Source organism: Rhinatrema bivittatum, chromosome 2, assembly GCF_901001135.1.
Source record: "Rhinatrema bivittatum chromosome 2, aRhiBiv1.1, whole genome shotgun sequence".
In the NCBI taxonomy this organism is placed as follows: Eukaryota; Metazoa; Chordata; class Amphibia; order Gymnophiona; family Rhinatrematidae; genus Rhinatrema; species Rhinatrema bivittatum.
The window spans coordinates 357,610,856-357,624,976 of NC_042616.1; the positions used below are offsets into that span (position 1 = coordinate 357,610,856).

At 47.0% G+C, this 14,121-nt stretch overlaps 1 protein-coding gene across 1 annotated transcript in view; it reads left to right on the forward strand.

Moving 5' to 3' along the window:
• The window catches only part of SLC6A19 (solute carrier family 6 member 19), a 177,006-nt gene extending 163,247 nt beyond the window's left edge, over window positions 1–13,759 (forward strand). The window contains 3 exon segments of the mRNA XM_029589926.1: window positions 9,505–9,544; window positions 9,547–9,594; window positions 9,597–13,759. Of these exon segments, the coding sequence (XP_029445786.1) occupies window positions 9,505–9,544; window positions 9,547–9,594; window positions 9,597–9,712 (204 nt within the window). The 3' untranslated portion in view covers window positions 9,713–13,759.
• The last annotated feature ends 362 nt before the right edge of the window (window positions 13,760–14,121 follow it).

Here is a 14,121-nt window from a genome sequence, read left to right on the forward strand (position 1 = left end):
TCAAAAATTGTTTTAAGGTATGGTTGGTTCTTTCAGCCTGTCCATTGGCTTGCAGGTGGTAGGCGGTAGTAAAATCTAAGGAAATGCGGAATTTCTTGCAAAGATGCTGCCAGTATTTGGCAGTAAACTGGGGGCCTCAGTCAGAGGTAATGTGCTGTGGTAAGCCGTGGCGATGAAAAATGTGTCGTTTGAATAACTGAGCCAGTTGGGGGGGCTGATGGCAGACCAGGTAGGGGTGTGAAATGCGCCATTTTAGAAAGGCGGTCAACCACCACCCAGATCACCGTGTTACCTTCAGAGGCAGGAAGATTCACTATAAAATCCGTGGAGACGTGGGTCCAGGGTTCAATGGGAGCAGGTAATGGTTGCAATAGGCCCCAGGGTTTCCCCACTGGTGGTTTTTGTTGAGCACAGGTGGGGCAAGAGTCGACATAAGCATGGATATCTTTGCTCATCTCCGGCCACCAGTAATAATCGTTGGAGGTTCTGAGTCCTTGCCTGTCCAGGATGGCCAGCAACATGGGAGTCATATGCCCAAGCTAGTACCTTGTTGCGGAGTCTCTTGGAACTACTGTCTTGCCCGGAGATATGGTCTGGGTGGCCGAAAGAATGATGTAAGCTTGGTCCAAAATGGTTTGAACGGGTTCTTCATGATCCTCAGGTGAGAAGGAATGGGAAAGAGCATCTGCTCTTATGTTCTACTGGCAGGTCGGTAACGGAGTTTGAAATTAAACCTTGTGAAAAAAAGCCCACCGAGCTTGGCAGGGGTTCAGTCATTGAGCTTGTTGCAGGTGTACAAGATTCTTATGGTCCATATACACGGAAATACGGTGCTGGGCCCCCTCCAGCCACTGGCGCATTTCCTTAAACGCAAGTTTGATGGCAAGCAGCTCCTTGTCTCCAATGGAATAGTTTCATTCTGACGGGGAAAATTTCTTCGAGAAGAATGAACAGGGGTGTAGTGTCCCTCCTGAATCGTGCTGGCTAACAACGGCTCCAACACCTTCGGCGGAGGAAACCACTTCCACAGTGAACGGGAGTTGAGGGTCTGGTTGCCTGAGGCAGGGTTTCTGCAGAAAGGACCTTTTAAGAGATTGAAAGGCCTCCTCTGCCTCGGTGGGCCATGTTTTAACATTAGACCCCTTGCGGGCCAAGGCTGTGAGAGGGGAGGCCAGTATTGGTGTCTGAGGTAGTTGTGGGTGGATCCTTGGGCCGGTGGCAGATGACCATGCCCCCGGGGGAAGATCCCGAGAGGGACCACCGGTCAGGCTCAGAGTATGGAGACAGACACACACTAGTTCTTTTATTAAACAGTATATTGAACCACCAGAGGTGGCAGTAGTGAGCTGGAAAGTGCCCAGCAGGGCTGTAGTCCCTCAGGTACTGGAAGAGCGATCCTGGATAACTGAGCTGTAGAGAAACTGAATACAGTGAGTAGGCAGGGTATGCAGAGTTCAGGAACAGAGCCTTGATGGTAACACTCACACAATAGTCTCTAGAAGTAGTCCAGGTGTTGGAATAGGTTAGGCCCTCGAGGAGCGAGTATCTGGTTCCAGGAAAAGCTCTGAGAGAGAGAAGATAACTCACTGGTGTAGAAGGCAGTGATGACTTCCAGACAGAATGAGTATTCAGCAACCAGTCCGGGAACATGGGCCCTCGAGGAGCGAGTGCTGGTTTCTGACTGTGACCTGAAAAATAAAGAGAGAGCGAGGCCCCCGAGGAGCATGTACCCCTGGTAAGTCCGAGGAGGCAGAGTAGCTAGGAGAGTGCGAAACTGGTCTGTATCCAACTCTTTGCTAACTCGATTAGTTAGCGATTTCTAAGACCTATATATCCGGTACTGATGACGTCATCTCAGGGGGACGCCCCTGAGGTTCATGCCATTGCTGCTACATCAGTCGGGGCCATGCCACGTGCACGCCCTTAGGCCCTGTGAATCATGGTGGAATCGCAGCATCAAGCCGCTCCGGGGATGCCGGAGGAAGACAGCAGAGAGATGCCGCGGCAGCCAACCTTCCACTTGAGCAAGAAAGAGTCACCAAAGAGGTGAAGAGGCCGGAGTGGAGACGTCAAGCAGCGACGGTCGCAACAGTACCCCCCTTCAAAGGGCAATTTCCTCTTCGGATACCAGGCTTAGATTTCGAAGGATGCGCGAGGTGGAACTGATGAAGCATATCTTTGTCCAGAATATTGGTCTGGAGGCTCCAAGAGTTTACTTTCGGGGCCGAACCCTTCCCACTTTAGAAGGTATTCAAAAGTATTGCCTATTTTACGATCATTCAGAATTTCTTTGACTTTGAGTTCCAAGTTGTCTTCTGTATTGATAATAGGTGAGTTTTGAGATATTGAGAAACTTCACTGGGTATTGCATCATCTTCCTTTTCCACCAAGCAAAAACCCTGCACCGGCTGGCGACATTGATGGTCCAGATAAAACCCCTCTGGAGATTTTCTTCAATGTTTTCCAACGTTGCTTTATTCTCAAAAGCTGAGAGAAAATACACCTGTCCTTTCGGAGGCTCAGCAATAGACTGCAGTCTTATGGCACAGTCATAGGGCTCCTGTGGAGGAAGAACATCAGCTGTTTCTTTGGAGAATATATCCCCGAATGGGGTGTACTGGAGCGGCAGTACATGCCTATAATAGGCTGGAGTCGCAGGCATGCCTATAATAGGCGGTCTCCTTAAGGCATTTCCCATGACATTCTGGGCCCCAACGGGAGAGATCCAATGACGCCCAATCAAATTGGGGTTGGTGTATTTGCAACCAAGGTAACCCCAGGACGATAGGGTGCACGGCCTTTTCCAGTACAAAGAAAGAGAGCGATTCCATGTGAAGAGCTCCCGTGCAGAGAGTAACTGGTTCAGTTTTGCAAGTCACATCTCCCGGTAAGGGCTCTCCCATGAATGGAGGATAATGATAGTGGATTTTTCAACTTGATGAGGGGAATCCTCAAATATTTCACTAGTTGTCTGAGAATGAAGTTACCTCCCGCCCCTGAATCCACCAGGGCAGGAGTCTGAACCATGACTGGTCCGTAGGTCAAGGAGACTGGGAGAGAGAGCGTCAGGGAGACTGCAGTAAGGCCTAAAAACAGTCCTCCTGCAGGACTTTCGTCCGTTCGTTCTTTTGGACAAATGGAGCATGTAGTGACATCATGGCCGGGCTGACCACAGTACATGCAAAGACCATGCTTCCTCCGAAATCTTCTCTCTTTAGAAGTCAAACGTCCATGACCAAATTGTATCGGTTCCTCTTTATCAATAGCAGGAATTACTGGAACCATCCGAGGTGCATCAATAGCACTGGCCTATTTCAACCCAGGTAACACCTTAGGCCGGAGTTCCTTCATCTTGTCCCGGAGCCGGTGATCAATCCGAATGGCCAAGGCTATTAATTCGTCCAGCGAGTCAGGTGTTTGACGAGCAGCCAGCTCGTCCTTTAAACGGTTATCCAGGCCTCTGCAAAAAGAGGAGTCTTGAGACATTTAGGGTCCCAGCGGAGTTCTGCCACCAGAGTTTTGAATTTGATGGCAAATTCAGCCAATGATCTGCTACCTTGCTTCAATTTCACCAAAGCAGAACCAGCTACAGCAGTTCGAGCAGGGTCATTGAAGACAGATTTAAACAAGTCCATAAATCCTTCTATGTCCTGAAAAATAGGGTCCTTGCGTTCCCACAAAGTAGATGCCCAAGACAAAGCCCCACTATCCAGGTATGAAAGGATGTAGGTAGTCTTGGAGAGAGCCGTGGGAAATAAAGATGGCTGTAAGGCAAAATACATGCAGCACTGGTTTAAAAAGCCCCGGGTCTTCTGGATTTCTCCGGAGAAGCGGATAGGAGCCACCAGTGGTACAACAGTTTTTAAAGTTACCTCCTGTAACTGACCTTCTTGGTTGGAAGCTGTGCCTTGAATCTTCTGTGTGTGTAGCTGATGAAACGCTGAAGTAAGTTTCTCCAAGGCGTCTTACTGCTCCACAATGAGCTGGGCCAGGCCCGGTATAGCCTGCAAAGCACTGAGTTGTGCCGGATCCATGGAGTTAGCAATCTATTGGTGTTTGAGGTAGTTGTGGGTGGATCCTTGGGCCGGTGGCAGATGACCACGCCGCCGGGGGAAGATCCCGAGAGGGACCACCAGTCAGGCTCAGAGTATGGAGACAGACACACACTAGTTCTTTTATTAAACAGTATATTGAACCACCAGATGGTAGCAGTAGTGAGCTGGAAGTGCCCGGCAGGGCTGTAGTCCCTCAGATACTGGAAGAGTGATCCTGGATAACTGAGCTGTAGAGAAACTGAATATAGTGAGTAGGCAGGGTATGCAGAGTTCAGGAACAGAGCCTTGATGGTAACACTCACACAATAGTCTCTAGAAGTAGTCCAGGTGCTGGAATAGGTTAGGCCCTCGAGGAGCAAGTACCTGGTTCCAGGGAAAGCTCAGAGAGAGAGAAGATAACTCACTGGTGTAGAAGGCAGTGATGACTTCCAGGCAGAATGAGTATTCCGCAACCAGTCCGGGAACATGGGCCCTCGAGGAGCGAGTACCGGTTCCTGACTGTGAACTGAAAAATAAAGAGAGAGCGAGGCCCCCGAGGAGCGGGTACCCCTGGTAAGTCCGAGGAGGCAGAGTAGCTAGGAGAGTGCGAAACTGGTCTGCATCCAACTCCTTGCTAACTCGATTAGTTAGCGATTTCTAAGACCTATATATCCGGTACTGATGACGTCATCTCAGGGGGATGCCCCTGAGGTTCGCGCCACTGCTGGTACATCAGTCGTGGCCGCGCCATGCGTATGCCCTTAGGCCCTTGTGAATCATGGTGGATCGCAGCGTTGAGCCGCTCCGGGGATGCTAGAGGAAGAAGGCATAGAGATGCCACGGCAGCCAACCTTCCACTTGAGCAAGAGGGAGTCGCCAAAGAGGTGAGGAGGGTGGAGTGGAGACGTCGAGCAGCGACATCGCAACAGCCAGTTTGGAGAAGTCCTTGATGAAGCTGTGATAACAGTTCGCAAAACCAAGGAAGCATTGAAGGGCTCGTAGCCCAGTGGGTTGAGGCCATTCCTGAATGCTTCTTAACTTAGTCGGATCCATTTGGAAACCTTGTCTGGAAATGATGTACCCCAGGAAGGTTAGGGATTCCTTTTCAAAAATGCATTTCTCCAGGTTCGCATACAGATGATTCTCCCGTAAACGTTGGAGGACCAGAGAAACGTGTTGACAATGAACGCTCAAGTTCCTAGAAAAAATCAGAATGTCGTCAAGATAGTCGACCACACACTCATAAAGAAGATCCCAGAACACCTCATTCATGAGGTTCTGAAAGACTGCGGGTGCATTGGTAAGGCCGAATGGCATAACTAGATATTCATAATGGCTGTCTCATGTGCTAAAGGCCATCGTATCTGGATCAGGTTATAGGCCCCTCGGAGATCCAATTTAGAAAACACTTTAGCCCCTTGAAGATGGTCAGAGTTTGATATCAGCGGAAGAGGATACCGGTCCTTTATGGTGATGGCATTCAGTCCACAGAAGTCAACACAAGGACGCAAGTTTCCATCTTTCTTCCCGACAAAGAAAAACCCAGCCCCGGCCAAAGAGGTGGATCATCTGATAAAGCCCTTTTGGAGGTTCTCTCAGATATAATCCGACATGGCGTGGGTCTCCAGGACAGATAATGGATACACCCTCCTCCGACGAGGTGTAGATCCAGGAATCAAATTGATAGCACAGTCAAAGTCTCAGTGTGGTGGCAAGGTGTCGGCAGCTCTCTTAGAAAAGACATCAGCAAATCAACTGTATTGCGGAGGTAGTCCCTCCAACAGCGAGGTATTGCAGCAATAAGAAGAACGGGACTTCTTCAGACAAGCTTTTTGGCAGTTAGGCCCCCATCGGGTGAGCCGGAGAGAAGCCAATCAAATTGTGGATTATACTGCTGGAGCCAAGGTATGCCGAGGAGAACCGGGTGGATGGCCTTGGGGATGACGTACAAGGCGAGCTGTTCCAAGTGATTGGGATCAATGCAACATTCCAGCGGGACTGTCTTGTGTGTGATTCTACCCGGAAGGGGATCTCCACGGATGGAGGAGAGGAATAAGGGTCTAAGACAGGGATGAGTGGGGATGAGCAATTGTTCCACTATGTCTCGCATGATGAAATTCCCTCCAGACCCAGAGTCCACCAAAGCTAGCATGGAGAATTTGCGTTCTCCCAGATAGAGAGTCACGGTTAGTGTAAGCAGAGGAACTGGGGAGGTCAAACCGAGAATCATTCTTTCAGTGGGACCCAGACCCTGGAGTCTTACCGGGCAAAAAGGACAAAAGCAATAAGATGATCAGATCTTCCGCAATAGAAACAGAGACTTGCCCTACGGCGCCTCTGCGCTCCTCAGGAGACATGGGTCCTCTTCCAGGTCACATGGGTCCACCGGTCGCTACCTCTGTAGTGGGATTAATCTACGATAAGGCAGAAGATAGCCATGTTAAGTTCGGATTTGAAGTATGTTTCCTTTGGCCTTGTAGTTCAAGAGCCTTTTCTTGCAGGCGGTAGTTCACCCTGCTCGTCAACTCGATGAGAGAATCTAGCAAAGAAGGAAGTTCCCTGGCTGCCAATTCATCCTTAATTCTCATGGCTAGCCCCTCTAAAAAGACAGTCTGGAGGCAATTCTCACCCCAATGGAGTTCCGAAGCCAGGATACTGAATTCAATGGCGTAGTCCGAAAAGGAGCGGCTTGCTTGGTGGAGGTGCAAGAGCCAGGCAGCTGCAGCCGTCGGCCACCCAGGATCTTCAAACACTGTCCGGAACAGCTTCAAGAAGCGGGGAAGATCCTGCAAGACCGGATCGGCGAACTCCCACAGGGGAGATGCCCAGGCCAGGGCTTTACCCTCCAACAGGGATAAGATGTATGTAATCTTGGTTATGTTGTCCGGAAATAGAGCGGAGTGGAGACGGAAGTGCATACTGCATTGGTTAAGGAACTCCCTACACTGGCGAGGATCGCCGGCATAACGTGGGGGAGAAGGAAGCACGATGGCCTGATGAGCAGGTGACTGTACCATGAGAGGACTCACTGCTGAGGAAGAGGCAATGCGCTGCTGCAGTCACTGAGTCCAGGCAGATGTCAAGACGTTCAATGGAGGATGCTGATGCCTCCAAAGCTCGATATGGCTCCAGGACCTTCTGGGCTAAACCTGGAACACCTAGTCGGGCGGAGGCCTCCGCCGGATCCATGACCTTGGCTTACTGTTGTGACGAGGCTGGTTGACCCCTTGCCCAAGGTGGAGTTGACACTACCTGCGAGGGCAAACCCCCATAGGTCCCCACCATCGGAAGGCGAGGCTGGATTGATGCAGCGGGCAGGCTGGAGCTTCGCCAATACCAACCCTGAGGGTTCGGGGGCCTGCTGGTCTTAGGTCCCTGTGAAGAAAGTGGAAGCATCAGTGGAATCGTCCAAGAACAGTCCAAGATCAGATCGCCAATAGCCAGTCAGAAGCCGAAGGGTCATTGATAGCCAGTCCGGGGTCAGGAGCCAGAGAGTCATCAAAAGCCAGTCCAAAGGAATTCCGTCCAAAGGGACGGAGCCAGGAATTCCATCCAAAGGGATGGAGCAGGACGAAGGTGCAGAGGGCAGGAGCAGGAATCTGGAGGCAGGAACAGACTCACGGAGCAGGAACAGGAACTCAGGATACCAGAAGACACTGAAGCAAAAGTGAACCTCCGAAGAGGAACCAGAACTAGGAGCCAGAGCAGTAAATGGCTGGGCAGGACACAGGGGAGGAGCCACGGCAATCCCTGCCGTGGTCCCTTTAATTATCAGGAAGGAGCGTGCGCGCGGGCCTAGGATGGCCCAGAGGAGGTGGGGCCCGCGTCGGGAACGGCAGCACGTCAGGAGGACCAGCACGGACGGGCCTGCCGGCTCTGAAGAGCGGAGGAGAGAGGGACGGCACCCCAAACGTGGCTGGTCACTGCAGCAGGCGCTCTGGAGGCGGACGATGCCGCGCCATGCCGGTAGAGAGGGGCGACCGGGTGCGGGAGGCCACGGCCGACGGCCCTAACATAAACTGAGCAGAGGTGCTCCTGGTAGAGGGGCTGGGGAGGGAGAGTCTTGCACTCACCCATATGCTTTTGGATTTTAAAAAGTCCTGCAAGTTCAGAGGGCAGAAGGGAGGTTGTTGGTAAGATTTTGATGTCTGTGGAGGTGGTGAAAAGAGGCCAGTGTGCTGATTCAGCATGCTAGCCCCTTTTTCAGTTATAAATCAGTCATGCAAAAATGTTTGCCATTTTGTGCTATTTATTGCAATAATTTTATAAACAACCTGCATAAATTTGCGGGCTGTTAAATGCCTTAGTTACACGAATTTTCAAGCCCAGTATCCAGTTTCCAACAGTGGCCAATCCAAGTCACAAGTACCTGGCAAGATCCCAAGGGATAAATAGATTCCATGCAGCTTATCCTAAGGATAATCAGTGGATTTCCCCAAGTCCATCTTAATAATGATTTATGGCCTTTTCCTCTAGGAACTAGTCCAAACATTTTTTAAACCCAGCTACACTAACAGCTTTCACCACATCCTCTGGCAACAAATGTGAGATGCGCACTAGTAAAATGTAGCAACGTGTTTGAAGATACAGATTTCCGATATAAGGTGGTTGAAAAGCCAAACTGTAATTTCCTAATCAAGATGTCCAGAAAGGGAATTTCATCAGATTGGATGTCAGCAGTAAACTTCAGATGAAAATTTAGTGAATTCAACCAACTTAAAAAATCATCAAAAAGCTGAGAAGAGCCTTTCCAAAGCACGAATACATCATCTATGTACCGTTTCCAGACAATGACATTAGTAGAAAAAAGATGATTCTTCAAAAAACGATCTTCAAACATGCCAACATATAGGTTGGCTATGTCTGGAGCCACTATAGCTCCCAATACAACACTGAAAATTTGTTGGTAAAACACTTGATTGAAAGCAAAAAAAATTTCTTGTGAGAGCTAACTCTAACAGTTTAAAAAGTAGAAAAGTACTCTATGTGGACGAGGACTTCAATCAAAGAAATTAAGAATTAAGCCTTCACTGTTTACAATATTTTGGTTCCCCTTTTTTGTTTGAAAAAACTTAGTAAACCATGTGTTACGTTGGCAACACATGCAAATTGTAAAACCAATAAAGTTTATTGAATTCTGAATATTTGCAGTTTTCTTTACTTTCCTAGGCTACTCCAAGTCTGATTATTGTCAACCCAAACTAAAAATGAACTAAACATGACACTGTAATTGCTACTGATATTCTTTTATTCTGTGAATAAGGATATGTTATTGTTATATATAAAGTAAATCTTATCATATAGTCCAGTTTAACATGCATTACTTTCCTTCTAACTTTTTCATAACCGAACCTTGTAGATGGAAGACATGAAATTAATTTCATATTACATGTGAAGGTTAGTACTATTTAGTATGATAGTCTCCAGCAAGTGTAACCTGTATCTAAATTTTGCTTTGTTTTTTCAACAGGACTTGTTCCCCAAATCAGAAAAGAAACTCTACCCTGGCTGGTTTATGCTATCATTGTAATTCTAGCTGGAGTACCGAGCATTGTTATTCCTGTTATGCCATCTACAAATTCATCAGGAGATGCTGTCAAAATCAAGAGGACCAGCAAGAACTTTATAATGCTACATCTGTTGTCTCTATAAATGGGGATGTGAAGAGCCAATTGTAAAATTGTATGAAGATTGGTAAAGAACAAAGACTTCTGTTTGGGAAAATAAAGAAAAGGATTCAGTCTATGTTTAGCCTCATTACTCCCTAAAAGACTGGTGGCACTTTCAAGTTAAAAAGTAGAACAAAACACAGAACATATCTCACAGCAAAGACTAACTCCAGAGTAGGAATTAAAAGACTAGTCAACTTATGTTTATGAAGGTACTTACTTTGGGGAAGAGATGTATATTATATGCTCATGACTATTGTTTACTTCATGCTTGTCATGCATTTTTTTGTATTGCACACAAGAATCCCGGCTTTTCTATGTGATACTGAAATCTTGTTTCATTGTTGAAATTCAGCTTCAATGATAGGAAACACTTGACTTCTGACTTTTTATTTTAATAGATAAAGGAAAGACATATTGACAATGCCATAATGAGAGTGGAGCACTGAGGGCACCCTGACCTGGGTGGGGTGCAGAACTGGCACTTGGAATACCCCTGGTTGCCTCTGCATGCTATGGTCCACACATCTCAGGCTGAGAGTACTATTAGAAAGTGGGGGGAAGGAGAAGCTCAGGAGAGAGGGAGATAGTCAGAAAGGAGGGAGTAGAGGGCTGGAAGGGAAGAAACACCGGAAGGGCAGAGAAAAGACTGGGAGAAGAAGGCCATCAGAAAGGAAAGCAGAGAATGTAGGAGGAAGGGAGTCAGAAAGGGAAGAGAAGAGGACTGGGAAGGAAAGTCAGAAAGGAGGGTAACCTGGTTGGTGAGAAAGTCTAAAGGAGGAAGAAGGGATGGGGACTCAGAAAAGGGGTCGAGGGGGAAGATGAGGAGAGTGCCAATGATGAAGGGCAGAAAGTAAGACAAGAGGAGAGGATGTGGGATGGGGAAAGAGTCAGAAATTGTTTGGGGGATGCTGGAAGAACCAGAAATGAGGGAAGAAGTGGGACGGGAGGGAAAGAACCAGAAGGGAGGAAGTTGTGAGGGAGACTCCTATCTATGCCTAAGCCCTAGCATAGTCCTGAATCAGTGTGATTCTGACCCAGCAGAAATACCAATGTAATATTAAGGAGGTAATTTTGAAATTTCCTGCATAAATTAGACAGCCAATACAGTATGTGTATATGTTACACCAACATTTAAAGGAAAGTTCTTTCCCTTGTGAAAATTATCTAATTGAAACTACCTGCACACAATTACAACTGCTAAATTGTGTGCAGAAATTTTCCAGGGAATTATATGTGCCTACTTTTGAAAATGCAAAGTAAGTGACAAAGTGCAACCCCATTGCTCCTCTTGAAATGCCTCTGCTCAGTCCAGGCAAACCTATGCCTGAACATGAAATACATGCAAATGTTTACTCACATATTGGGCAGGCAGCTTTGCAAAAGGCCATTTCTGTGTGTAAAACACTGTTTTAACCTCAGAAGCCCTTTCAAATGTGCCCCCCAAATTCTTAACCTTATTACTGGATTCTGATTTTTAGCTTTCATTGCCAAAAATATATCAGTACTGTATGTGTACTTGTCCAGAGAACACTGATCCACTCTGGTGAAGACAGGATAACATTTATTACCAATCCCAGTAAATAGCACATTTCATCTATTCTTAACCACTTTAGATTATTCTAAACTATTAACTGAGCCAGCATTATTAGTTGGGGGTAGGTTAGCCAAATCGTGTTTGTTAACCTTGCTTCATCTCTTTAAGTTGCACAAATCTAAAAGTCTGAATTGCTAACAGTAATAGCTTACGCTCACAAATGTTCAAACTAAAGGTTTAACAGAGCATATAATTTATCATTTCAAGTTACTCATCAACCCTAATATATAAACTCATTCAAAATAAGCCCTGTTCTTCAAGGCATTGAGTATTATAAAAATTTGAAAAAGGGTAGACTACATCTTCAGAATGATTAACTCCATATGATTTGTCTTGTTCCCCTACTTAGTGTGGGGATATACAGTAAAAGTAAATTGATCAGAGTTGTACCTGTGCTGGAAATGTTCATTTTCTGCTGAATGTAAGGAATATGCATATAGTATCTGAATACTCTGGATTACTCTGACCTGCTATTCCAGAGATGGCCAACCTTTCCACACACCAAAAGCCAAGGAATCAGAATGCACAATACCTAAGAGTCTCACATTTTCAAGCATATTTTCAAGAACATGCAATCCTTCCATTAATCTCTCTCTCAATCCCCCCACCCTCTTCCCACCAGCCTGTCTCTCAGCAGTCCCAGCATAACCTCCTCCGTGCCTACAAGAACAAGGATGAGGGCTTGGCAGCCCCTATGTAATGCCTCCCATCCCACTCCTTGTGCTACTTTGCCCCTCTTTCTCTTCACCATCTGCCCAGCACCAGTATCTCCCAACACCCTCTCTTTTACCCCCTTCCCCACCCTTCCCCTCGCTTCCCTGCTCCACCCTTTCTACTCCCCTACCCTATGTCCAACACCAGTATCTCTCTGCCTTAACCTTCCTACTCTCTCTCCGTCTCCACCCCTCTCTCTCTTTTTCTTTCTCTCCCCCTTCCCTCCATTAGCTCTCTGGCCATCACCCTTTCAGGCTCTTATCTCTCCCAATCACCCCTGCACATGTGTCTCAAACTCTTCCCCACTCCCAATCACCATTCCTGGTTCTTTCACCCTCCCCCCCAATACCTATGGCTCTCTGACACTCATTTTCACCCCTCTTTCACCAACTGACTGCCACTCTATCTCCCATTTCACCACCTCTGGCTCTCTCTCTCTTTCACATACTCATCATCACCATTTGGCCCACCACCACCACCTTGACACCAATTCTAGCTCTTTCATACCCCTCACCTCTCCAGCATTCACCATTTCTCACGCTGCTGCTCCTCCCCACCCACCCCACACATACATATTCATCCTCTTTCAACATTCACTCCTTCCCTCACCATGAACCATTCTTGCATGAATGGAGCTCTGGGTAACTCACTCCTCCCCTTTGCTATTAGCTAAATCCCAGGATCTGGGAGCACTGTGGTCTGGGCCTGTGGCAACAGCCCCCCCCCCCCCTCTAGACAGCAGAACAGAGAAGAGCCCTCTGCTCCAGGTAGCAGGCGGGGTGAGCGTGGACAGGATGGGGAGGGCTGGAGCAGGAGCTGATTGGCTCTTGATAGCCACAGCCTTACCCACTCCCCTCCTGTCATTCAGTACTGCTACTCGCAGACAGGATGGGGAGGCAGTGCAGGGTGAGCAGAGAAAAGCCTCTGTTCTTGCTCCAGCTCCTCTCTCCTGTTTTTGATGCAATCAGCACCATTGTGAGGACAGGAGGGGAGGAGTGGAGCAGGAAGAAGACCTGCTCTTCTCTGCTGTATGTGCTCCTTGCTCTAGCTCCACTCCTCTCGTCCTCTGCACTGGTGCTCAGCTGCCAAGGGGGACAGGAGGGAAGGAGCCATATCTTGCACATGAAATATCCGTATGTGTCTCCAGAGCCATAGGTTGTCTATCCCTGTACTATTCAGTGCTATCACTCTTGAATGCATACTCCAAAAGGATATATACTTGCTTAGTAGGTTTAAGTTGAAAGAAGATCAGTATCTATCAAGCCCCATTTTCTTTGGATTGTGTAATGTGTATCAGCTCTCTCTGTAGTAGTCTGGGGGAGAGTGAAAGATCATTGAGCATCTGTATCCAATTCTGCAGTCATGGAAAATGTCCTTCCCAACCCCAGATATGGCAATCAGCTCATTACTGATGGGCAGCATCTTTTTCCTTCATCTACATTACTTCAATATCTTTTTCCACATCTACATTACTTTTAAACTGAGGGCCTGATCCACTAAAATCTTTCTTCTGTTTATGTATATATTTATGCTATGCTTAGGGGTACTATGTATTATGTTTATCTTTTTTTGCATTATGAATATAAATTACTCAGCTAATCCTATACATCTCTCTGCATACTCCGGTAGGAGACCAAATCACAAATCTTTGTAATAAAGAATTAATTGTGTCTGTGAGGAAAAAAAAAATTAAAGGTCCATATTCTACAGGGCAGGTCGCAGCAAGTTACCCCGGTAACTTACAGTAAGCAAAAATATTCAGCAAGACTTACCTAAGTTAAATCTCTCACTGAATATATTCAGCTAAAGTTACTAGAGTGACTAGGTTTATCCTGTTCAGTCAGGAAGCACTCAATATCAGCGCTATCTGGCTACACTTAAGCTCCACCCTTGAACCCTAGGCTAAATTTTACCCAAGTAAAACGTTGCCCAGTGAAAGGAGTGGGAAACTGAAATATGTTCAGGTAAGTTTAAATTTAACTACACCCTATGGGTCAGATTTTAAAAAGCATTTACTCGAGCAAAACTGGTTTTTGCTCGAGTAAATACACTTTACTCAAGTAAGTGGGCTTTTCAAAATTGCTACAATATATGCCATTGAATTGTC